This window comes from Heteronotia binoei, chromosome 5, assembly GCF_032191835.1.
Source record: "Heteronotia binoei isolate CCM8104 ecotype False Entrance Well chromosome 5, APGP_CSIRO_Hbin_v1, whole genome shotgun sequence".
NCBI lineage: Eukaryota > Metazoa > Chordata > Lepidosauria > Squamata > Gekkonidae > Heteronotia > Heteronotia binoei.
In genome coordinates this window covers 171,356,135-171,381,298 of record NC_083227.1, presented here as the reverse complement: position 1 = coordinate 171,381,298, position 25,164 = coordinate 171,356,135, and the positions used below count along the sequence as shown (strand labels likewise).

General features: G+C 45.3%; 1 protein-coding gene across 1 annotated transcript in view; it reads left to right on the top strand.

Moving 5' to 3' along the window:
* The window catches only part of BRD4 (bromodomain containing 4), a 217,795-nt gene that overhangs the window by 189,384 nt on the left and 3,247 nt on the right, over window positions 1–25,164 (top strand). Inside the window, exons 15-21 of the mRNA XM_060240745.1 lie at window positions 1,364–1,416; window positions 3,691–3,994; window positions 4,348–4,884; window positions 7,206–7,318; window positions 7,540–7,696; window positions 7,842–7,969; window positions 23,846–24,057. Of these exons, the coding sequence (XP_060096728.1) occupies window positions 1,364–1,416; window positions 3,691–3,994; window positions 4,348–4,884; window positions 7,206–7,318; window positions 7,540–7,696; window positions 7,842–7,969; window positions 23,846–24,057 (1,504 nt within the window). The remainder of the gene's footprint in view (window positions 1–1,363; window positions 1,417–3,690; window positions 3,995–4,347; window positions 4,885–7,205; window positions 7,319–7,539; window positions 7,697–7,841; window positions 7,970–23,845; window positions 24,058–25,164) is intronic.

The following is a 25,164-nucleotide window of genomic DNA, read 5'->3' as shown; positions in this document are numbered from 1 at the left end:
GTGAAGTAGATGAAGATATTGCATTTATATCTCGCCCTCCACTCCGAAGAGTCTCAGAGTGGCTCACAATCTCCTTTACCTTCTCCCCCTCAACAGACACCCTGTGAGGTAGATGAAGATATTGGATTTATATCCTGCTCTCCACTCCGAAGAGTCTCAGAGCGGCTCACAGTCTCCTTTACCTTCCTCTCCCACAACAGACACCCTGTGAAGTAGATGAAGATATTGCATTTATATCCCGCCCTCCACTCCGAAGAGTCTCAGAGTGGCTCACAATCTCCTTTACCTTCTCCCCCTCAACAGACACCCTGTGAGGTAGATGAAGATATTGGATTTATATCCTGCTCTCCACTCCGAAGAGTCTCAGAGCGGCTCACAGTCTCCTTTACCTTCCTCTCCCACAACAGACACCCTGTGAAGTAGATGAAGATATTGCATTTATATCCCGCCCTCCACTCCGAAGAGTCTCAGAGCGGCTCACAATCTCCTTTACCTTCTCCCCCTCAACAGACACCCTGTGAGGTAGATGAAGATATTGGATTTATATCCTGCTCTCCACTCCGAAGAGTCTCAGAGTGGCTCACAATCTCCTTTACCTTCCTCCCCCACAACAGACACCCTGTGAAGTAGATGAAGATATTGGATTTATATCCCGCCCTCCACTCTGAAGAGTCTCAGAGTGGCTCACAATCTCCTTTACCTTCTCCCCCTCAACAGAATCTGTGAGGTAGATGAAGATATTGGATCTATATCCTGCTCTCCACTCCGAAGAGTCTCAGAGCGGCTCACAATCTCCTTTACCTTCCTCCCCCACAACAGACACCCTGTGAGGTAGATGAAGATATTGGATTTCTATCCCGCCCTCCACTCCGAAGAGTCTCAGAGAGGCTCACAATCTCCTTTACCTTCCTCCCCCACAACAGACACCTGTGTGGTGGGTGGGGCTGGAGAGGGCTCCCACAGCAGCTGCCCTTTCAAGGACAACCTCTGCCAGAGCTATGGCTGACCCAAGGCCATGCTAGCAGGTGCAAGTGGAGGAGTGGGGAATCAAACCCGGTTCTCCCAGATAAGAGTCGACACACTTAACCACTACACCAGACTGGCTCTCCAGTTTCTTTCAATTGGAATCTAAGTATTTAGAGTTTTTGGTTGGCTTTACTCTCCACATGTGCATAAAAAAATATGTTTTGTATACTCAGACATTTCCTGCAAATTGCAAAGAAGAGAGTTGCTCATGTAGAAAGCCAAGTTTCACTATGGACATCAGAACAATTAATGATGATTTGAATGTCATCATCATAAAAGCACCATAAAAACTGCAAAGCAGTGCCTATATAATAATTGTTTGTTCTTTTTTTCACAGAAATGCCCCCAAAGCTTAAGAAAAAAGGACATTCTGGGCGGGAACAAAAAAAGGTAAGGTCTTAATTTTTGGAGATGAGCTCTCCCATGTGATATACTGTATTTTTCGCACCATAAGACGCACTTCCCCCCCCCCCCAAAAAAAAAAGTGTGGGGGGGAAGTGTGTGCATCTTATGGAGCGAAGGTATGTACCTTCCTCCGGGGGGGGGCGATCCGCTGCATCCGCCTCTGATCCCAGCGCTTCCCCCACGCCTGCCTGCCTGGCTCCAGCTCTGACGCTTACAGCAAGCGCCAGGATCGCTCCCTCCGCCCTCCGATCCCAGCGCTTGCTTTAAGCATCAGAGCTGAAGCCAGGCAGACAGGCACGGAGAAAGCACACTGCCCCCTCCACAGCCGGCACTCGCGAAGCGCTGGGTTTGCAGAGGGGGTGGGTGCTTCCTCCGTGCCTGTCTGCCTGGCTTCAGCTGATGCTTAAAGCAAGCGCTGGGATCGGAGGGCGGAGGGAGCGATCCTGGTGCTTGCTGTAAACATCAGCTGAAGCCAGGCAGACAGGCACAGAGGAAGCAGCCGCCCCCTTCGCAAACCCAGCGCTTCGCAAGTACTGGCTGTGGGGGGGGTGGCGTGCTTCCCCCGCGCCTGCGTGCCTGGCTGGGAGACAAGCGGCGAGATCGCTCCCTGCGAAGTGCTGGGTTTGCGGTGGGGGCGGAGGGAGCGATCTCGCCACTTGTCTCCCAGCCAGGCACCTGCGTCTAATGGTCCGGAGCGTCTAATGGACCGAAAAATACAGTACATCTCTTTAGCATTAGGTAGATCTTTCAACTCGGAAGCCTAATCCTTTGAGTTCGAGAGATAAAAGCTGAACTTCGTTTTTTTCATCTTGAGTGGTTAGGCTGCTTCCCTGGCCATGGAGAAGCACGATGTAGCTAGTATCCTAGACAGGCCTCAGATTCAGTGGGAGCTCACAGGAGCACAGCTCCTGAACCTTCCTGGCAGTTCCACCTCTTCCTTCCCACCTTGTCTATGCAATAGTAGGTGCGACTGCATAACAATCCCTGGATGAGCTCCATCACCCTTTTTTTCTACAAAACGACCCCTGATCCTAGATATGATTCTTTCCAGTTGGAAGTGGTGGAAAATAGAAAAGAATAGTTCAAAAAAGAGAAAGACTTTTGCCTCTAGAGATTTTTCCTCTCCGAGTTGCCCTTAGAAATCCTGCTGCTGCTAAGTCCATAAAATTCTTCAGCTAATGTAGTCACTAATTTGCAGCTGTCTGGGGGTGAAAGCTGAGCAGCAAACTGTGCCTTCCCCTTACTCTGTACTACTGTTTCCTGGATGAGTCTTTATATATATTTGCAACTCTTTGACTGCTGAAACCAGTGATTATTTATAGCAGTGGCCCCGAAACTTTCTGGCACCAGGGCCGGCAGCGTGGGGGCACCAAATTTGGCCTCCCCCCCCCGCCCCTCCTGCAGCACATTCTTCCCCCTCCCTTTTCACAATGTTAAGGCCTGGGAAAGGGCAGTGAAGCGCCTCCCAGGTTCTTTAAAGGCCGACACCCCTGATCGGCAGGGAAAACCACAGCAGCAGCAGTAAGCAACCCGCTGAAAAGGCGGCGCTGCCCTTGCCTCCTCCCCACTTCCTTCCACATGGAAGGAAATCGGGAGGAGGCAAGGGCAGCACCACTTTTTCAGCAGGTCACTCACCGCTGCTGCCAAGGTTTCCCCCGTCGATCAGCTGATCAGTGGGGGGGGTCAGCCTTTAAAGAGCCCAGGAGGCGCTTCACCACCCCTTCCCAGTACCGGTCCGCGGACCAGGGGTTGGGAACCCCTGATTTAGAGGGCCAACACTGGTCAGTTGTTTTTTCTTCTTCGTGAATTTTCCCATCCCAGACCCGAGGTTCAGTGTTCTGTGACACTTGTCAGCGGGAAAGCTACACGCATACATGTATGATGGAGTCCTAGCACCCAGTTGTATTCTAATCAAACACCACTGTAGGAGAGTTTCCGTGGGAGGAAAGGGGCACATAACCTCTTTTCCAGTCATTGTTTTTCCACCCATGAAGATCCAGTTCAGTGTTCTGAACTGCAAACAGGCAGCTGCACCAGCAGATGGGCAACAGTTGTAGGGTAAGAACTTTTGAAGAATCCTGGGTGGGGAGAGGATACTGTGGCATCTCTAGCCCCTGTTTTTCTCCATGCAAAAATCCCCCTTCAAAGATGCTTTCATTTTTAGGACTATATATGTAACCTGTAGCTTCCCGCTTAGAAATACGATTGGCTGCCCAAAAATCTTTCTGTTGACTTTTGTGATCCATTTCTTTCCCACAGCATCACCATCACCACCATCAACAGGTGCAACAGCAGCAGTTGCAACCCCAGCAGCTGCCGCCGCCCCCACCCCCTGTCCCTCAGCAAGCAGCACCTCCAATCAAGTCCTCTCCTCCAGCTTTTGCTCCAGCGCAGATTCCAGTTTTGGAGCATCCGCTCCCAGGGAACATGTTTGACACTATCTCACATTTCAGTCAGCCTATGATGCATCTTTCTCAATCAGAGATGCCGCCCCACCTACCACAGCAGCCTGAGCACAGCACTCCTCCTCACTTGAATCAGCATACAGTGGTGTCCCCTCCAGGTGAGCAGACCCCAAGTCTCTTGTGTGGATTGTGGCCTTTAGCTATATGTTTGAGCTGCCGTGCTCCTGATAGATATACAGGAGCTTCTTTTATTGTCCTGTTGGGCAGGGGAAGCAATGTAAGATCTCTGGATTGTGTACTTTGGACTCTGTGTTTATTTCCCTTGATGTTAGAATGGCAAGGCAGTATTACACGTTCTGTGCATATAGGGGCAATTCAGCCTTCCAAGACAATCTTTTACTCAAAAGTTACCTGTTTTGCTCTCACAAATGGAAGCCCAGTCAAAGGCTTCACTCATTTTAGGTCTCTCTTTCTGTGACACAGTCTTTGATTGCTCTTTTTTCTTCCCTAGCTTTGCACAATGCCCTGCCTCAGCAACCTTCCCGACCCAGTAATCGAGCTGCAGCTCTCCCCCCAAAACCCTCTCGGCCTCCAGCAGTGTCACCAGCTCTGAACCAACAACCCATGCTCCCCCAACCTCCACCCCCCCAGCCTCCCCAGGTTCTGCTGGAGGATGAAGAACCTTCCGCCCCTCACCACAACCTGCCTCTGAGTAACAGCCAGATGCAGCTATACCTACAGCAGCTGCAGAAAGCGCAGCCACAGACTTCTCTCCTCCCTTCAGTGAAGGTCCAGTCGCAACCTCAGCCATCCCTGCAGCCTCCTACTCATCCTACAGTGCAACAGTTGCAGCATCAGCCACAGCAGAGGCCGGTACATATGCAGCCCATGCAGTACCCTTCCCACGTCCCTCCGCCTCAGCCACCTCCACAGCAGCACCTACCCCCGCAGCAGCAGCCACAGCCGTCTCAGCAGTCATCAAAGCCCCAGCAAGTCATCCAACACCACCCATCACCACGGCATCACAAGCCAGACCTATATTCAGCTGGTGAGTAGCCTGACATGAACGGAGCTTAACTTCATAAGGGGTGGAAGGATGGACTGCCAAAATTTGCCACAGCAAATGAACACTGAATGAGTGGGTAACCATCTTTGGCCTTTCATTGGTGGCTCACAAGAATCTGTTGAGGTTTTGAATCATGCTTGGCAAGCAGGAAGGAAAAAAGGCTTTTCTAATGGTGTTTCTTTTTAGGGGTTCATTCATCGCTACTTGCCAGTATTATATAGGGTAAAGCAGAGTGGCAATGGAAAAATAAGAAGGCTGAGCCTGGAATTGTTTGGGGATGCTTTCTTAAAGAAATGAAGAAAACAAGGCCACCAAAGACTTTAGGGATGCTTTTCAGACATCATAGAAGGCATTACTCACAAGCTGAGAAAGAAGCTTAAGAACATAAGAGAAGCCATGTTGGATCAGGCCAACGGCCCATCCAGTCCCATCCAGTCCAACACTCTGTGTCACACAGTGGCAAAAAATGTTATATATATACACACACACACTATGGCTAATAGCCACTGATGGACCTGTGCTCCATATTTTTATCTAAACCCCTCTATAGGTGGCTATACTTGTGGCCGCCACCACCTCCTGTGGCAGTGAATTCCACATGTTAATCACCCTTTGAGTGAAGAAGTACTTCCTTTTATCCGTTTTAACCTGTCTGCTCAGCAATTTCATCGAATGCCCACGAGTTCTTGTATTGTGACAAGAACTCATGGACATTCGATGAAATTGCTGAGCAGACAGGTTAAAACAAGCTTAAGTTCTATCAGCAAAATAAGAGCACATGGGGAAAGAGGAAGGAGATGAAGTATGTGCAAAATAGGGACCAGACTAGTGAAGCTGTTGTAAGACGCAGCTGGGATTAGAATATTTGGGCTTTTAGCTGTGCCACATAGTGCTGCCTGCAAACAATGCAATTCCTTCATTTGACCTGACTTCTGGTCTGATCATTACTTCATTGGACTGAATTCCAACCAGGGTTTGAAGCAAAATGTTTCTCTTCTCCATTCATTTGATCTGTGTTGATACACTCTTTATGGCCTTTAAAGCCTTTAATGACCCGGGACCTGCATATCTGAAGAACTATCTCCTTCCATATGCCCTTGTGCACCAAGTATGGTAATCAGGCAGCCAGTTGATTGGCTGTCCCGCCACTTACAGTGGCCAGTCCAGCATCTGTTTTCATTGTGGCTCCAACTCTGTGGAATAGCTTCCTGGAGAGATTCTCCCCCCCCCCTCCATTTAGAGACCATCGGGAGGTGCTGCAAGGCCTGCCCGTTAGCTGGAGCTTTTGAGGGAATCTGAATCAGCAGGCATCTTTTAAAAAGTGGAAGAGGTTTGTTATTTTATTTTTGCTTTTAGACTGAAAATGTTACTACTATTAATGTAAGCTGCCTTGAATCATGAGGAAAGGTGTGCTATAAATTTTAATAAATAACAATTTAAAGTGCAATGAGGCTCTTAAATTAGCATATTGGGTAGCAAACAGTGGAGAGCTTTGGTACAAATGCACCCAAATTAGACCTCCTTCCATTGTAGCATGCTCTAGATAAGATATGACCTGCAAATCACAGGCTTAATTCTCCCCAAACAATCAAGATGCTAACAACATTTATTCCGGCATGAGCTTTCAGTGAGTCTAAACCAGGGGTCCTCAAACTACGGCCCGCGGGCCAGATGCGGCCCACTGAGGACGTTTATGCGGCCCGCCGGGTTATGGCAAAATCAGACCGGAAGTGACGTTCGACCTAAACTCGCGTTAGCAACGCACACTTCCGGCACTGGGCTGAGGCGGTGGAGACAGTGTGAGGTGATACCGAGGTGAGGTGAGTTCCCAGGCCGGGGTGTGTGGTGTGGGGAAGGGAGAGAGATGCAGAAGACGGAGAACTGACGGCCCGCGGCCTTGTACAGTAACGGCAGTCCGGCCCTCCAACAGTCTGAGGGACAATGAACTGGCCCCCTATTTAAAAAGTTTGAGGACCCCTGGTCTAAACCCTCTTCCTAAGATGTAGTATCAATGATCTCATGAGAGCTCATACTGGAATAAATGTTGTTAACATTTAAGGTGTCACTAGGTGTCTGCTTTGTGTTGCTAAAATAGCCTAACATGGCTACTCCTCTGGAATTATTCTTTTCAAATGTTTGGTTAATGCTTTTAGTTAATATTAATTTTAATTGCTGTTGGAATTTTATGCTATGAGCTGCCCTGAGCCTGCTTCGGCGGGGAGGGCGGGATATAAATCAAATCAAATCAATAAATAAGTTAAAATACGACAGGAAGCTAACTGACTGATGGTGAACTGTTCCAGGTCATTTGAGAGAAGCACCTTCCCCTCTCATGATGCATTCCCCACAGATGCAACAGTTCCAGGGGCTGCCACACCACTCTCCACCACAACCAAATGTCCAGCCAAAAAAACAGGTAAAGGTACATTGTTAATGTGTAAAGGATCTCCCAGAGTTCACACTTTGGCCAGGCACCTTTCAGAGGGCTGCCAACATTCTCCACTTTCGTAATAGAAAAGCCATTCCTTTCTGCACATTTGTGTTGGGCCTGGGTGAAGTGGAGGAGGGCTGGGTTTACTCTAGGAAAGCTATGTGAGGAAATCACAACTAATGGTTTTTGATGGCCTACACTGGCAGGAACTGAGAGCAGCATCTGTGGTTCAGTCACAGCCTATGGCGAAAGAGGAGAAGATGCAGTCCCCAGTCATCCGAAATGAGACATTTAGCCCAACTTTGCGGCAGGACCCCCCCAAGCATCCAGAAAGTATCAAGCCCCCTGCGCATATCCAACAACGTGAGTGGCAGCTGATCAGTGTTGGTCAAGCTTGTGTGTTTCTTGGGAAATTTGTCTACAGAAATTGATGATGGGCAATGCCTACCTACTTCTCAGTTTTTCATAGCTGTGTAAGCTGTGTACACAGTAATGATTGTTCTTTCAGGAACAGAATTAAAGCCAGTGGACAGTGGACGGCCTGTTATAAGACCCCCTGAGGAAAATGCACCACCTGGAGTTCAGGACAAAGAAAGACAAAAGCAGGAACCAAAAACACCAGTTGCTCCTAAAAAGGTAACAGTCCATTGTAGCTAACACTAGAAAAAGTTTTAGTGGTCTGGTCTGAATTGTGTTACTTGCATTGTGTAATATTTCAAGTGACCGTGGAAACCAGAAGAAGTTGAACTCCGTGATATCTAAGCCTGTGCTCTTTTGTTCCCTAAGCATCCCATATGCTTCTTCATCAGCTCATTCTGCAGTGCATTTTATCAGATTATAACAAGTGCCTCAACCATAATCTTCTTGTATGTTACTGGAATGTTACATTTGGCATGGTTTCTGAAATACAGTGTTTAGTACCAGACTGAATGGCTGATGGCTGGACAACTTCAGTATGAAGCACATTGTTAAGAATCTTTTCCAGTTTGATTTCAAGCTTGAATCATAGTATCACTGAGTTGGAAGGGACTATACAGGCCATCTAGTACAACCACCTGCTCAGTCAGCTTAGAGCATCCCTGACAAGTGCTTGTCCGGCTGCTGCTTTAAAGACTGCCAGTGAGGGGGAGCTCCCCACCCCCTTCAGTACCTGATTCCACTGCTGAATAATTCTTACCACATTGATTGCGTAAAAAGCTCATTGACTGTCTTCTGTCCCTATTATGGATGAATTCAGCTGTCTCTCCAGGAGAAAGTTGACAGGCTTCTTGCAGCTGTGAGACCCACCATCCGCCTCCTCACTCTGTGCCCATCATGGTTGGTTAAGGCCTGCAGAGAAGGAGTATGGATGCCTATCTGTGGAATTAACTTATCCCTGATACCAGGGGTTTTCCCAAGGGGACTGAAGGAGACAGTGTTGTGTCCAACTTTTAAAGAAACCATCTTTGAACCTCACAGTCCTGGCCAACTACCTCCCAATTCTGAACCTTCAATTCCTGGGAAAGGTAGTTGAAACAGTGGTGGCCAAACTGCTGTAGGTTTTTCTGGATGATGCCGCCATCCTGGACCCCTTCCAGTCTGGCTTTCACCCCAGCCATGGGACCAAGACGGTGCTAGTCACTCTTGCAGATGACCTCCAGAGGCAGCTGGATTGAGGTTGGGTGACGGTGCTGCTGCTTCTTGATTTGACAGCAGCATTCAACACAGTTGTCCACGATCTTTTGACCCACCGCCTCGCCAATGTGGGGATTCGGGGGATTGCCCTGCAAGGGCTCTCCTCCTTCCTCCAGAGTTGGGGATAGAGAGTGGTGCTACGAGAGAGGGTCTCTCTGATTCCCACTAGATTGCGGGGCCACTCAGGGAGTGATTCTCTCCCTGATGTTATTTAATATCTATATGCACCCTCTCTCCCTACTGATCTGGGAGTTTGGGCTTGATTATCACCAGCTGTATCTTGTTAATGGATGGACTTCGCCCCAGATAGTTTGAACTGGGTGCTGAGGCCTGTGGCTGGTTGCAGCAGAGTTAGCTGAAGTTGAATCCATCAAAGATGTAGGTCCTGTACCTCAGCCGCAGGGGAAATCCAGCTCCTAGCCTTGGGTGGGGCATTAGTGGCACTGTTGCCCAGGGTTCGTAGCCTAGGAGTGATATTGGTTGCCTCTCTATTGATGGAGGTCCAAGTCACAGTGGTTGCCAAATCAACTTTTTTTCATCTTCAGTAGATTTGGAATCGCGTTCCTTACTTTTCCACTTTCAACTTGGCTACATTGATCCATGCAGCGGTCTCTTCCAGTTTATACTATTGTAACTCACTCTACATGGGCTTGCCTTTGTACCTGATCCGGAAACTGCAGCTAGTGCAAAATGTAGCAGTGTGCCTGCTGTCTGCAACGTTGTTGCGTGCAAGCATTCAGCCAGCACTGGCTGCCAATAGAGTTCCAGATCCATTTCAAGGTGTTTAAGGCCCTGAATGCTCAGGGACCAACATACCTGAGAGACTGCCTCTACCCCTATGTCCCCCAAACGGCCTTAAGTTCGGTTGATCAACATCTGCTGGTAGTTTCTCACCCAAAAGACATCTTCAACTCTGGCCAGTGCTTTCTCAACCCTGGCCCTGACCTGGTGGAATGAGTTCCCAATAGAGAACAGGGCCCTACAGGATCTTTTACAATTCTGCAGGGCCTGTAAAATGAGCTATTCCACCCAGCTTTTAGTTGAGGCTATGGATGTCTAATACTATTTGGCCGCTCCTGCTCAGACTCCCTACCACACTGTCGAACTGTTTTCCGGTTGTTGCGGGCACGGAGTTAGAAAACTTGGAGCCCTAGATCTGCCGTTGTCAGAATACCAACAAACTCTGAAAAAGTACTGGTATCACACGATTCTTACATTGCCATCTTTATTGCTTTTCTGATTGGAATTGATGTTTTAATGTGATTGTTGTTACAGTTTTATCCTGTAACCTGCCCTGAGCCTTTTTACCCCTGAGCCGGGATAGAAATTAAGTTAATTAATTAGTAATAAGGGAGTGCTGGGGGACAGTTGCTCAGCCCCTTGGCTTATGGGGTCCCAGAAGACTGTTTTGTCCCCACATGGTGTTGTCAGTTTTATTGGTTAAATGTATAAGACATCTGAGAGCTGAACTAGCAGTCAGTGGCTTGGGTCCCATGGAAGATTTCTGTGGACAAAAAGGTGGTGAGTTTTGCCAATTCCCCCACTCCCACTGCATACCTCTGTCAACAAAAATTTCCAGTGGATCCAAGGCAGTCTATGCATCTTTACAATAATCATAGAATCATAGAGTTGGATCTCCAGGGTCATCTCGTCCAACCCCCCCCCCTCACAAAACAGGAAATTTACAAGTACTTCCTGTCAAGTCTGCAGATTCAATAATGAGTCGATGTAGATACAAAGAACTAGTTTATTGATGCTGGTTACTTGCGGCCTTGGCCAGAGCTTGAAAAGACTGAAGACCATATAATAGATACATTACATATAAGGAACACTTCAAAGGGATTCCTACGGGCCGGGGAATCTAGCAAAGGGAACATTCACACATAGATGTTACTAATACATTCTCATGTTGATTAGAGGCCCACGGCCTTGGTACTCCCAGGCTTCCTGTCTCCCCCGAGCCTGAGCTGAGAAGGTTCAGATAAGACTTTTCACACATCACCATTTCAAAGCAGGGACATTCTCTACGGAAGAGAGGGGGGAACAGGGGAGAGCCAGTTTGGTGTAGTGGTTAAGTGTGCAGACTCTTATCTGGGAGAGCCAGGTTTGATTCCCTACTCCTCCACTTGCACCTGCTTGCATGGCCTTGGGTCAGCCATAGCTCTGGCAGAGGTTGTCCTTGAAAGGGCAAACAATGGAAGACAATGTCATATCCCACGATACAGCAATGGCAGGCAAAGGTTTGGGAAATTGCGGCCATGGACAAAATAGAAACACAGATCTATGTAACAGAAACCCCTACTAAAAAGAATAACTTTGTAGAAAAATGGGCCCCCTTTTTTTTAATATATTGACACCAGTACGGAATTTAAATCTTCTATCCCTAAAAAAAATCTCAATTTTTCATTTTACTGACATCGCCTTCTATGACATTGATATGTGTTTCATTTCTGTGTATGGTAAACAATGATAATGTTAAGATATGGTAGTGCTTTGTGAGTTAGTTTATATTTTTATTTTATTATAAAAATGTTTATTACCACTGTGACAAATAACTGTGAAGAAGATAGTTGTTGTAATTGTGTTGTATATTTTTGAAAAATTAATTTAAAAAATTACGTATTAAAATGAATTTTGAGCCAGAATATAAACGTTGCAATCCAGGCTATTGTCTCCACCAAAGATTGAGCCCACTTCAGAGCAGAGAGCAAAGTGGGACATGCATTTTGGCAAACCAAGAATTTGTCTGAAGAATGAGGCTTGAGTGTCTTCCACTTTCCTATTAAATGCAGAGATCCATATAGGAATACCATAGAGCAGGTGTGGCCAACAGTTGCTCTCCAGATGTTTTTTGCCTACAACTCCCATCAGCCACAGCCAGCATGGCCAATGGCTGGGGCTGATGGGAGTTGTAGGCAAAAAACATCTGGAGAGCTACTGTTGGCCACCCCTGCCATAGAGTATTTGGGCTAGTGTTTTAGCTTTGAACACTTTAATTGCTGTCGGGACTAATTGGTTGCCTCTTGCAAAGAAAAATTGTTTGATTTGAGCAACTGAACAGTTAGCCAAGTTGATGGTCTTATTAAGATGTGGTACCCAGCTTAGCTTGTGGTTAAAAGTGATCCCCAAGTATTTAAAAAATTTTGTTTGCTCAATTAACCTTTGTTTAAAAATGTCCAAAGAAGGAGAGACCACCACCTCCTGAGGAAGCCTGTACCACTGAGAAACCACTCTTAACTTTCAGGAAGTTCTTCCTAATGTTGAGCCAGAAACTCTTTTGATTTACCTGTCCTGGTCCAACCTTCTGGGGCCACAGAAGACAATTCTGCACCATATGACAGCCCTTCAGTATCTGAAGTTGGTGATCCTATCACCTCTCAGCTGTCTCCTCTCCAGGCTAAACATACCCAGCTCCTTCAGCCTTTCCTCAAAGGACTTAGTCTCCATACCCCTCATCATCTTTATTGCCCTCTTCTGGACCCGTTCCAGTTGGCTATATCCTTCTTAAACTGTGGTGCCCAAAACTGAATACAATACTCTAGTAAAGTCTAACCAGAGCAAAGTAAAGTGATACCATCGCTTCATGGGATCTGGACACTATACTTCTATTGACGCATCTCAAAATCGCATTTGCCTTTTAAGTTACTGCATCGCACTGCTGACTCATCTTCAGAGCATGGTCCACTAAGATCCCTAGATCCTTTACACATACTACTGCCAAGACAAGTCTCCCCGTCCTGTAATTATGCATTTAACTTCCTGCCTAAATGCAGAACTTTACATTTATCTCCATTAAGATTTATCTTATTTCTTTTAGCCCAGTTTTCCAGCCTGTCAAGATCATCCTGTATCCTGTCTTCTACTGTGTTTGCTACCCCTTCCAAGTAGTATCATCTGCAAATTTAATAAGCATTCCCTTTATTCCTTCATCCAAATCATTTATAAAAATACTAAATAAAACAGGCCCCAGAACAGAACTTTGAGCTACTCCACTTGTCACTCCTCTCCAAGAGGATGAGGAACCATTCACAAGCACTCTTTGGGTGTGATCTGTCTACCAGTAACAGATCCATCTAACAGTAACAGGATCCAAACCACATTTTATCTATATCTACAGCATTCTCCTTATCCAGCAAGGTAGTAACGTTCTAAAAAAAAAAAAAAAAGATGAGGTTAGTTTGAAAGGGCTTGTTCTTGAGAAACCCATGCTGGTTCTCCAGTGGTCCTGGTAGTGGGTCAGTCCTTACTACTGGCAATGTAGCTCCTCCTCTCCCTGGATAGGAGCAGTTTAAACTTGATCCTGAAGGGAATGGGCTTATCCCCTGGTTTCCCAGTCCTACCAGCCCTGCCCTTGAAGCAGGATGTGTCAGCTTGAGCTCTGTTGAACTTGAAGATCCTGATAAGAAAGAAATTGAGGCAACCAGGGAACCAGACAGGAAGGCATCCAAGCCTCTCTGGTATCCCATTCTTTGTTGTGGCAGCCAGCTGCATGGCTCCTTTGACACTGAAACCACAAGCTGGTCCCTCAGTGGTCTTGGAGCTTCACTGACTCCCACTTTTGCCACCAGTATCCCTCCTGGCTGGTTCCTTCATGATTTTACACTTGTGGGGAGTCAGAAGTGAGCGGTGGAGTCAGCAGCAGTCTCTGGAGCTGCATTGTCCAAGCGCGCTAGCCCAGAAGGCAGCGACCTCATCAGTCCCAGCGTAGATGATTTGTTCAGAGCCGGTGGAGGTCCAAGCTGGCTGCACCCTGCCAATAAGGTAGGGTTGTGCCCTGAGCACTGATCCAGCATTTTCTCTTTTCTTCTGCCTGGGCCCCAGTTTTACTCATAAGAACATAAGAGAAGCCATGATGGATCAGGCCAATGGCCCATCCAGTCCAACACTCTGAGTCACACAGTGGCCAAAATATATATATATATATATACGCACACACACACACCTCCTGTGGCAGTGAATTCCACATGTTAATCACCCTTTGGGTGAAGAAGTACTTCCTTTTATCCATTTTAACCTGACTGCTCAGCAATTTCATTGAATGCCCACGAGTTCTTGAATTGTGTGAAAGGGAGAAAAGGACTTCTTTCTCTACTTTCTCCATCCCATGCATTATCTTGTAAACCTCTATCATGTCACCCATTAAGAAAAGGTGAGAGTTGAACAAAACAAATTGCAGGCACCCCAGAGATTGCAGTCCTCTGTTTAGTGACCAAAATGGGGGTTCTGAGTCCTCAGCCTTCTCTTCTATTAAAGAAGAAGTTATATGAATTATATGAGGAAGAGGCAGAGATTTTGTCTACTGCCCTAATAGCCAGGCTGCTTCCCAAAGAACTTTATATTAGACTCTCATTGAAGTCTTTCTTGGCAACCCTGGACCTCTCCTATACCCCAAATGGGATAATAGATGAGGATGCTGAATTTCCCAAGGACTCTGATAAAATCACTGCCAAAGTCGGGGAGTAAATCTACCTTGGGTACCTCTATCAGTAGGGGTTTTACTCAGTGATGAAGCCGAATGGGAACAGCTGGCGAAAGCTAAATCTTCTTTTTGCTAAGTTTTATTCTCTCATACCAGGAGCTTCCAAAAAAATCAGACTTCCAGCAGTGGATGATCCTATCAGTTGTTTTGTATCCTTCTCAGTGCTCCCCATAGGCACAGATGGCTTGCCAAAAGATATGAGAGACTTTGGGCAATTCCTATAGTGCTTCAGTCACATGTTCTCCCTTCACTAGAGCAGTCATCTCCTGGGCTTCTGACCTGGCCAATGTGAACAGCACCAGATACGGCGATGCAGTCCCAGCAACAAGAACTACAGTGGCAACAGTCTGTTTCAATGGTGTTAACCATTTTTTGTGATTTTTTTTTTACAGACGTGATCTCAGGCCAGGTTACAACAAACCCTTTAAAGGGAAGTGGCAGCACAAATCCAGAGAGAATAGGTCATCTTTGTTCTCCTCAAACAGGGTCAAGCTACACTTGTGGGGAGTCTAAGAAACAAACTCAGAAACTAAGAAACAAACTCAGAAACTAAGAAACAAACTCAGTGTGACATTACGCGTGTAGTAGATAGGCTGATAGACAGTGCTGGGGAGGAGCCTGTGGTCGTGGTGCATGTTGGCACCAACGATGTGGGGAAATGCAGTCGTGAGGTCCTGGAGGAAAAATTTAGGCTGCTAGGCGGGAGACTTAAGGCCAGGACCTCCAAGGTAGCCTTCTCGGAAGTGCTACCTGTTCCACGTGCAGGGCAGGAGAGACAGGCGCAAATTAGAAGTCTCAATGTGTGGATGAGACGATGGTGTAAGGAGGAAGGGTTTAAGTTTGTTAGGCACTGGGATGCTTTCTGGAACAAGCGGGAGCTGTACAAAAGAGACGGTCTCCACTTGTCTCCGGATGGAACCAGGCTGCTGGTGCTTAAAATCAAAAAGGTGGCAGAGCAGTTTTTAAACTAAATCTTGGGGGAAAGCCGACAGGAGATGGAATGTCTCTGGTTCGGAAGGACTCGTCTCAAAGAGATGAAGGGTTGGCTGCTATTTTTCTACCGGGTAACGGATCAGAGTTGTCCACTGTGATGGTGACAAACAGTATGGACTATCTGCCAGAGTCTCGAGGCGGCAGGAGGGAGGTGGCGGGCCTAGCTTGCCTGGGAAATTATAAATGTTTGTATGCAAATGCTAGAAGTGTCCGAAGTAAAATTGGTGAATTGGAATGTTTAGTGTTGGGAGAAAACATAGACATTGTGGGAATTTCAGAAACTTGGTGGAATGAGGAGAATCAGTGGGACACGGTTATTCCTGGATATAAGTTATATCGGAAGGATAGGGAGGGAAGGGTTGGAGGTGGGGTGGCTCTGTATGTCAGAGAGGATATACGGTCCAGTAAGACTGAGGTCAGAGAATTAGATTCCCTTTTAGAAATGCTTTGGGTTGAAATAGAGGGCCCAAAAGGAAATTTAACTATGGGAGTTTGTTATCGCCCACCAAATCAAAAGAGAGAGGACGATTATAATATGATGGAAGGATTAAAGATAGCGGCTAAACGTAAAAACTGTGTCGTAATAGGTGATTTTAACTACCCGCAGATTGATTGGGTCAATATGTGTTCTGGTCGAGAGAAAGAGACTGAGTTTCTTGATGCTCTCAATGACTGTGCTATGGAGCAGATGGTCTCAGAACCTACCAGGGGTGGGGCGATCCTGGATCTGGTCCTAAGTAATGCCCAAGACTTTGTGAGAGATGTAAAAGTGATTGCGCCGCTTGGGAACAGTGACCATAATGTTATTGATTTCACCATTTGTATAAATAGGGAGTTGCCCAAAAAGACCGCCACAACCACATTTAACTTTAAAAGGGGTAAATTCTCTGAGATGAGGAGGCATGTGAGGAGGAAACTGAAAGGAAACGTAAATACGGTCAAAACCCTTGGGGAAGCTTGGAGACTATTTAAAACTATAATCCTAGAAGCTCAGATAAAATACATACCACAAGTTAGGAAAGTGAGTGTGAATGCACAGATGACCACTCGAAGATCTACAGTTACAGGTAAGCAACCTGTCTTTTGTTTCACTTACTGTGAAGCTTTATTCTTGGTGATTCTGGAGTGGGTCAGTCCTACCCACCTTTGACATGGGGCAGCTTCCAAATATGGACAATTTGCTTAAGATCTATCCAGGTTCAGACAGATCATTATGCTGTGTTTTCCCCCCTGCAAGTTTCTTCTTCCTGAGAGCAGAGTTCTCTGTTTTTCTAGGTTCTTTTTAGAGCTCCCCTAATGTAGGTCTTTGACTACAGAGGGATAATCTGATGTAGGAAAGCATTGGGGGGGGGGGGGAGTATGTTTTTTCCTTCCATGTTTTAAATAGTGGAGATTGGAGGTGAGGTGAGACTTAGATACGAATGGGAAACCAGGAGATATGCCCCTCCCCTCCAGGATCACGTTTAAACTGGCCCTGTCCTGGGAGAGGAGGAGCTACATTCCTAGTAGTAAGGACTGACCCATTCCAGGACCACTAAGAAAGAAGCTTCACAGTAAGTGAAACAAAGCCTCCGTTCTTAGTAATTACAGCCATCCTTTCTAAATTCTCAAGACGTCAAGCTGATAGGCCAGTAGTTACCCAGATCCTCTTATCTTCTTCGTGGTCTCTGTGCAGTCTCACACAAGGATTCTGCTCTGTAGCACAAACCCAACCTCAGAGAAATTGAAGAGCTAGCCTCAGTCTTTTTACCAAGCTTTCCTCCTTGCTCTGGGAGCAGGCATCGACCACACATTCCTGGAGTAAGGGGGGAAAGCACTCCCTCCCACTCAGTTTCTTCTTAATGGCTGAACTGGAAAGACCTACCTTGCTGCATTCCTCGTTCTTCTCAGCAGTCTCATCTTCTTATCATTGTTTTTCATTGTGGTATTGTTCCCTCCATTTTCTTTATTTATCGAAATAACACCACCACCAAAATCTGACTGTTCATTCGTCTTTTCCTTGTGGACACCCCCCCCCCCCAGTCCCTCTCCCCTTGGAGAACTAGATGGAAGGGACTCAGTTGTTTAAACATTGTCATAGGTGTGGGGGTAAAATCCCTTCATCAGATGGACATTCCTACTGTTTTTTATTTATTTAGTTATTTATTTTATTCAGTTTTTATTTGGAAGAATAAAAAAACTCCTGAATCCTGCACCCATTGCCTAGCATTTACCAAACAGGCATGGAAAAATTGTGCCGCAAGACTCAGAAACCATCTTGTTGAACCCTCTCTCAAACCAGCTATGTTTCACTCCTCAGGATCTCACCCATCTGCACCTCCCCCATCAGAAAAAAAGGGGTTTGGTAGGCTCAGTAGCATCATCTGCCTTAGCAGTTTAAAAGTGTAAGGCTGATAAATCTTTGAAACAGATTCCTCCACGGCTCCTAAGAGACCGAAAAAGACTCATCAACACTGATTCTTCTATATGGGTTCAGGCAGTCACTGTCCGATCCATCACAGTATCATCAATTCTGCCTGACCTTTCTGCCTCAACTGACGTTATCACTAGGGCACCATCTTGAAGATGGGGATATTTGCTTTCCTCCAGCCTTCGGGCACTTCAGCTGTCCTCCAAGAATTCTCAACAATAATGGACAGAGACTCAGAAATTACATCCACAAGTTCTTTTAGTACCCTTGGATGCAGTTCATCTGGCCCTCAGGAATTCATTTCATTTAAAGAAATTACGTGTTGATGTACTGCAGCTAAACCGATCGTTGGCTGCAACTCCCTTCCCTCATCATGTGTTCTGGTTTTGTCAGGTTGAGAGAACCATTTCCCTCAGAAAAGAAGAGTGAGGAAAAGTAGGAATTGAGCAGTTTATTTTTATTTATTTATTTGATTTATATCCCGCCCTTCCCACCGAAGCAGGCTCAGGGCGGCTCACAGTTCAGGGCGGCTCTCTCTTCATCATCTGTTACAGTTTAATTTCCTCTCCCTACGATGGGCCTACCATGTTCTTGCTCCTTTTCTTTCTTAGAACCTTAGAAAAGAACCCTTTTTTGTTGTTTTTAGCATGCCACTCTAACCCTCTCTCTCTCTCTCAACAAGCTCTGGTTATTTGTTCATATTCATCCTTGATTATAAGGCCCTCCTTCCATTTCCTAAATGATTTTTTTTTTAATTTCACAAGTCCTTTGAAAGCTGTTTATGGAACCTTCTTTAGGCCCCTCCCATTTTTCCTTCTCATAGGAATCCAATGCATGGTTATAGGTTGGGGGAGACTTGTCTTAGCAGTAGTACATGCAAAAAGGATCTAGGGGTCTTAGTGAACCATATGCTGAACATGAGTCAACAGTGTGATGTGGTGGCTAAAAAGGCAAATGCAGTTTTGGACTTTATCAATAGAAGTAGTGTCCAGATCATGTGAAATCATGGTATCGCTTCACTCTACTATGGTAAGATCTCATCTGGAGCACTGTGTTAAGTTTTGGGCACCACATTTTAAGAAGGATACAGACAAGCTGGAATGGGTCCAGAGGACAACAAAGATGGTGAAGTGCCTGGAGACCAAGTCCTACAAAGAAAGGTTGAAGGAGCTAGGCATGTTTAGCCTGGAGAAGAGGCGGCTGAGAGGTGATATGATCACCATCTTCAAGTACTTGAAGGGCTGTCATAGAGAGGATGGTGTGGTATTATTTTTGTGGGCCCAGAAGGTAGGACCAGAACCAATGGGTTGAATTTAAATCAAAAGAGTTTCTGACTGTTAGCGTGGTTCCTCAATGGAACAGGCTTCCTCAGGAGGAGGTGGGCTCTCCTTTGGAAGTTTTTAAACAGAGGCTAGATGGCCATCTGACAGCAATGAGGATCCTGTGAATTTAGGGGGAGGTATCTTCTAACTTAACTGAGTAAACTGAAGTAGCAGTCCAAAGTGGCTTGGTTTTTTTTAAATCTCATTATTTAATCTCTCCTAGCTATTTGTTGGCAGTTGTGGTGTCTCCCTGGAGTATGTACTTAGGTGCCCTAGATTCTATTTTTCCATAGCACATAAATTTCTCAGAATTATGCTTTGCCCTGGGAATCACTGAAACAGATTAGATACTCCTCAGTTTTGTGTTTAAATCCCTTTGGAGAGGAATGCAAACCTGTATTTGTTCCTATTGTACAAATTTCAAGTTTGAGAGCCTGCTACAGGCCTTAGAAATTAAGCTCACCTGACTGTCCAACAGGGAATGGAAGAAGAAGAAGAAGAAAAGAAGAAGAAGAAAGGGAAAAGCAAGGGCATGCTTCATTTTGGCACTGAACTACAGGAAACTAGTTTTCTACATAAGATGCTAATTAGCTTACAAAGTGGAACACAGAATGCCCCCATCCCCAGACTCACCTTTAGGACACAGGAAATGTTGGGTAATTGCTCTTCTTTCTTTTAGTACGTTTTTCTATAGTCTTTCATCAGAGGATCTCAGGGTGGCATACATGATTCACCATTTCCTTTTAATTGTTACAGCAACCCTGTGCTAAAAGATAATACGGATTTGACAATAGATCTTATAAATCCTAGTGCAGCACTCTAACCATTAAACTGGCTTTCATGGCTCCTTCTGAGTTTGGTCTCAATTTTTAAATGAGTGTGTGCTTATGAGAAGCTGTTCTTTTCACAAAAACCTCCTCCTGTAGATGGGCAAAACCCAGCACCCCCAACCAGCATTCAGCTCAAGGGTGCTCTGTAAGGGGATCTCTTGTGCTCTACAGACTCTCTTTCTCCAGGCCGGTGTCCCCAACATGACACTCGGGTGCCACGGGGCCTGCTTACTTATTGAGTCTTGGGGGTTTGAATGGAACAAAAAAAAAAATGACACTTCAGGTGGCGTTCCTTTTTTAAAAAATCCAAATCTGCTTAACTAGAAGTCAGAAGCCCTTCTGTTAAATAGCATCACCTGGACACAATGTCAGGAGCAGGCCCCTGAGAAGTATAGCTGGGAATGACACTGTTATCTCTTTGCTGGTACAATAAGCGTTGCTCATTAACAACTCATCATTTTGCATATGTACTAACTCCATATTACAAATGTATTCACGACTACTAACATCCATTGTGTTTCTTAAACATTCAGAGCTTGGTGTGTAGGGGGATTTCCCAGTTTGCAGGTGAAATGGGGAGCACAGGAGACAACTCTAACCTGGTCTTTCTGGGTTGAGTCTGTGGGAACATAACTTTGAAGAAAGCCAACACCGAGGCCTGAGAAAAGACTTTATAATAACCAATTCAAATAACTTTGGCGAGTTTGGGAAAAGGGAGCAACTGTGATTCTGGGAGGTATAATTTGGGGGGAGCCAACTGTCCTCATTAGTCTGACAGGACACAGCCTTGCGAATAGCATGCTTATAATGGTTGCTGTCTGAGCTATCAATGAAGCTGCTTCTGCATATTCTCAAGGAGCCTTATGGTAGTTCCTGGGCAAAGCTTTGCACACAGTACTAAACCAATGGAAAGTTTTCTTCAGCAAGGATAAGGTTAAGGGATTTAACTTTGTTTGTTTGTTTGTTTATCTTGATGACTGGCCCCATCCCAGCCTGGCTCTGGGTGATGTACAACATCAAAACAAAATGCAGATATTGATACTAAGAAAATCAGTTACAAGTAAAACTAGCTTGTGATGGGACAAAGATAAAGAATTATCTAGGTACTGTTAGAAACCTACTTCTAAAGCTAATATAAAGAGGACATCCCAACGAAATATGCATTAAAGTACTAATTTTCCTCTGAGAACAGTTACAAAGGCTTTCTTTTACCTGACTGACCAGCAAAAGCATTGTGCTTGTCTCAGGCAAATGCATCGCAGCCATGCATCCTTGGCTTGGACACAGACTTCCTTGTGTATCTAAGCTTTACAACCTCTTTCTCTGGCTATTTAAGGCCCAGGCCCTCCCTTTGCTTTGAAAACCGAAATTAAACAGCATCTCTTCCCCAAAGCAAAGATCCATTCCTGCTGTCCTTCATCTCCTCTCTGCAGAAGTTTCTATGAAAGAGCAAGCATGGTGTAGTGGTTAAAAGTGGCAAACTCTAATCTGGAGAACCTGGTTTGATTCCCCACTCCTCCACATGAAGCCTGCTGGGTGACCTTGGGTCAGTCACGGTTCTCTTTAAGAGCTCTCTCAGGCCTCCCTGTCTCAAAAGGTGACTGTTGTGAAGGGAAGCGAAGGAGCTTGTAAGCCACTTTGAGACTCCTTAAGGTGTAAGGTTTGGCTCTGAGTATCACTTAAGTAGATGTTTTAGGTGAATGCAGAAACAGTGTTTATTGAGATCAATCAGCAAAGCATACACTTATGGCAAAGAGGCCTTCTTTGCCAAAACTAAAGCAAAAATGAAATTTAACTTATTTATATATAGATAGATATATCTAATGGACTCAGATTTATGTGCCAGAATTCTGGGCATTGAAATCTAGCACCAAATATATTTTTTAAAGTTCTCAGGTCCCCGATGTTTAGGTTAAATCAAGGTTACACATTCCGTTCCTGGGTTGTCCTCCTCTGTCTCCTGTTTCCAACAAGAGGTGTTAAAAGGCAGTTTCTCTCACTGTCAGCTTCCCCTTTTGGGGGCCTCTTCTTCCAAGCAGTCTCCAAGTTAGTTGCATAAACAGATAAAATATAAAATCTAACAGTTGGTTAAATACAAATATTATAAATACACCAGGTGTTCATGATATACAGTGTACTATTATGTAAAAGGTACAGCATATGAATAATTCATAAGCAAATAAAATATAACTAAGAATATGTTTCATAAGCAATGAAAACACTACTGAAAATAATCAGTCAAACAAACAGGTACAAGTTCTCTGTTAGCATTGAAAACCCTTGTCATAAGAACATAAGAGAAGCCCTGTTGGATCAGGCCAATGGCCCATCCAGTCCAACACTCTGTGTCACATAAGAACATAAGAGAAGCCATGTTGGATCAGGCCAATGGCCCATCCAGTCCAACACTCTGTGTCACATAAGAGAAGCCCTGTTGGATCAGGCCAATGGCCCATCCAGTCCAACACTCTGTGTCACATAAGAGAAGCCCTGTTGGATCAGGCCAATGGCCCATCCAGTCCAACACTCTGTGTCACATAAGAACATAAGAGAAGCCATGTTGGATCAGGCCAATGGCCCATCCAGTCCAACACTCTGTGTCACACAGTGGCCAAAATTTTTTTATATATATATACACACACACACACACACACACAGACTGTGGCTAATAGCCACTGATGGATCTCTGCTCCATATTTTTATCTAAACCCCTCTTCAAGGTAGCCATGCTTGTGGCCGCCACCACCTCCTGTGGCAGTGAATTCCACGTGTTAATCACCTTTTGGGTGAAGAAGTACTTCCTTTTATCCGTTTTAACCTGTCTGCTCAGCAATTTCATCGAATGCCCACGAGTTCTTGTATTGTGAGAAAGGGAGAAAAGTACCTCTTTCTCTACTTTCTCCACCCCATGCATTATCTTGTAAACCTCTATCATGTCACCCCGCAGTCGACGTTTCTCCAAGCTTAAGAGTCCCAAGCGTTTCAACCTTTCTTCATAGGGAAGGTGTTCCAGCCCTTTAATCATTCTAGTTGCCCTTTTCTGGACTTTCTTCAATGCTATAATATCCTTTTTGAGGTGCAGCGACCAGAACTGCACACAGTACTCCAAATGAGACCGCACCATCGAGCACATCCTGACATAAGATAGGGAAAAATCCCTTATTCTTCGTTTTTGTCTTCTTTAGGACCACCCATTTGGAAATAGTTACCTGTGAGGATACCTGGCTTGGAACCTGTCAACATTTTGTGGAACCCTCCCATCATTTCATGATTGGCTTTTCCCCCATTTGTAGTCTTTTTGTGATCCACCCAGTTCTGTGGCAGCCATTTTTATGGCTGCCCCTGTCTTGTGGTGCCCACCACCATTTCTCAAAATCCCGGAAGTGTTTCCCAGGGGTAGAGAGATTGGGTTCCTCTGCTCTAGACCATTTGAAGCAACACACAGTCCTCAAAGTACCACAGATGTTTTTGAACAAGGCTTGAATGGTCACAATGGACCATAGTTATTTCCAGGCTTAATTAGACGGAGTTATTTGACAGTTCCCTTTTTACAGTCTTATTCTAAAGCCTATGACCTGCATGCATTTTTTTTTTTTAAACTCCTCGGTGTGCAGTTTGGACTTCCTGTGCAAATTGTGTTACACTTTCAGTGCTGAGGCCATACTTTTTTTCAAGCGAAACCTGAACAATCCACAAAGAAAAGGGGAAAAAGCCCACAGTTCTGTCTGCTGACTACTCGCATTTAACTTGGTGATTACAGAGACTTCTCTACTGTGTTTTGATCATCTTTTTTTCCCTCCACAGGATCTAAAAATAAAGAATATGGGCTCCTGGGCCAGCTTAGTGCAGAAGCATCCCGCTGCGCCGTCCTCTACAGTAAAGGCTAGTAGTGACAGCTTTGAACAGTTCAAGAGAGCAGCCCGGGAAAAAGAAGAGCGTGAGAAGGCTTTGAAAGCTCAGGCAGAACAAGCAGAGAAAGAGAAGGAGAGGCAGAGGCGAGAGCAAGAGAGAATGAGGTGAGAGCAGTTAGAAAAAGAGGTGCCAGAGCTCATTAGCACAACTCATTTGTGTAACTGATTTGCATATGCCACGCAGGCATGACATCACCGGAAGGTGTACTAAATTTTATCAGCTCAACATTGCCTGAAAACGCTTCTTGAATTATAATTGTCATAATAAAACCTTACTCCCATCATACTTTTAAATTTCTTTCTCCTGCGTGGCCACAGTGGTGTGATGATTTCCATCTGTCTGCTTTATGTTTTGGTTATTTTCCCATTTTTTTGTGGGGAAAAATAGTAGAACTTTTGTCACATCTTAGAGTTTGGAAGAAAAAGGGGGAAGCCAGCATGTGGGCACAGGCATGAAAAGTGAATAGAACCGCTGACTATGACCACTGAGTGTCACTCATGTACCTTAAGAACATAAGGAGACAATTTATTCCATACAGAAATCCAATCCTTGTCTTGTATAGTTTGTGGTCAGAACCAAAAAAAGTATTAAAGTAATCCAATATATGAAAGCACAATAAGGGACAGTCCCAACTTCCAATAGTCTCACTTCAATGATTTCTGATGTGCTAATGTCCAACTTGATGTGCGCTTCTGAGAAAAGTGGGCTATGTAGAGTCTTGGAAATGACGCATTCTCCAGATGAGAAATGTCGCGTTTTGAGTGACTCTTTTTCAAACCTGTTAGGCTGATGACGGGACTGAATACAAAAACAAAAAGCATACAGTAACAGCGGCAAGGAATATGACACAGTATACAAATTTACACAAATCACACAGTGTATGAAAGGCTCACCCCGATCTCAGCACTGTATTCTATGTAGGAACCAATTCATGTAATCACGATGTTCAGGAGACAAGGACCCATGATCCCCCATGCTCATGCCACTTTCTATCCTAAACAATGCTTTCAGAATGCCCGTGGGTGCCTGGAGGACTGTTCTTGAAAATTTCTGATTGAACACTCTCCAGTTTTTTGTAAGTTGTAGTGATATTGATTGGGGCAAATGTTAGCTGGCAAGAGGGATTCAGCCTTAAGCAATTACACATTTACCCCCTTTGCCTGAGTAGAATTTTGGATAACCCCAGCACTCCTTTTGGCTTTGGAGGTAAT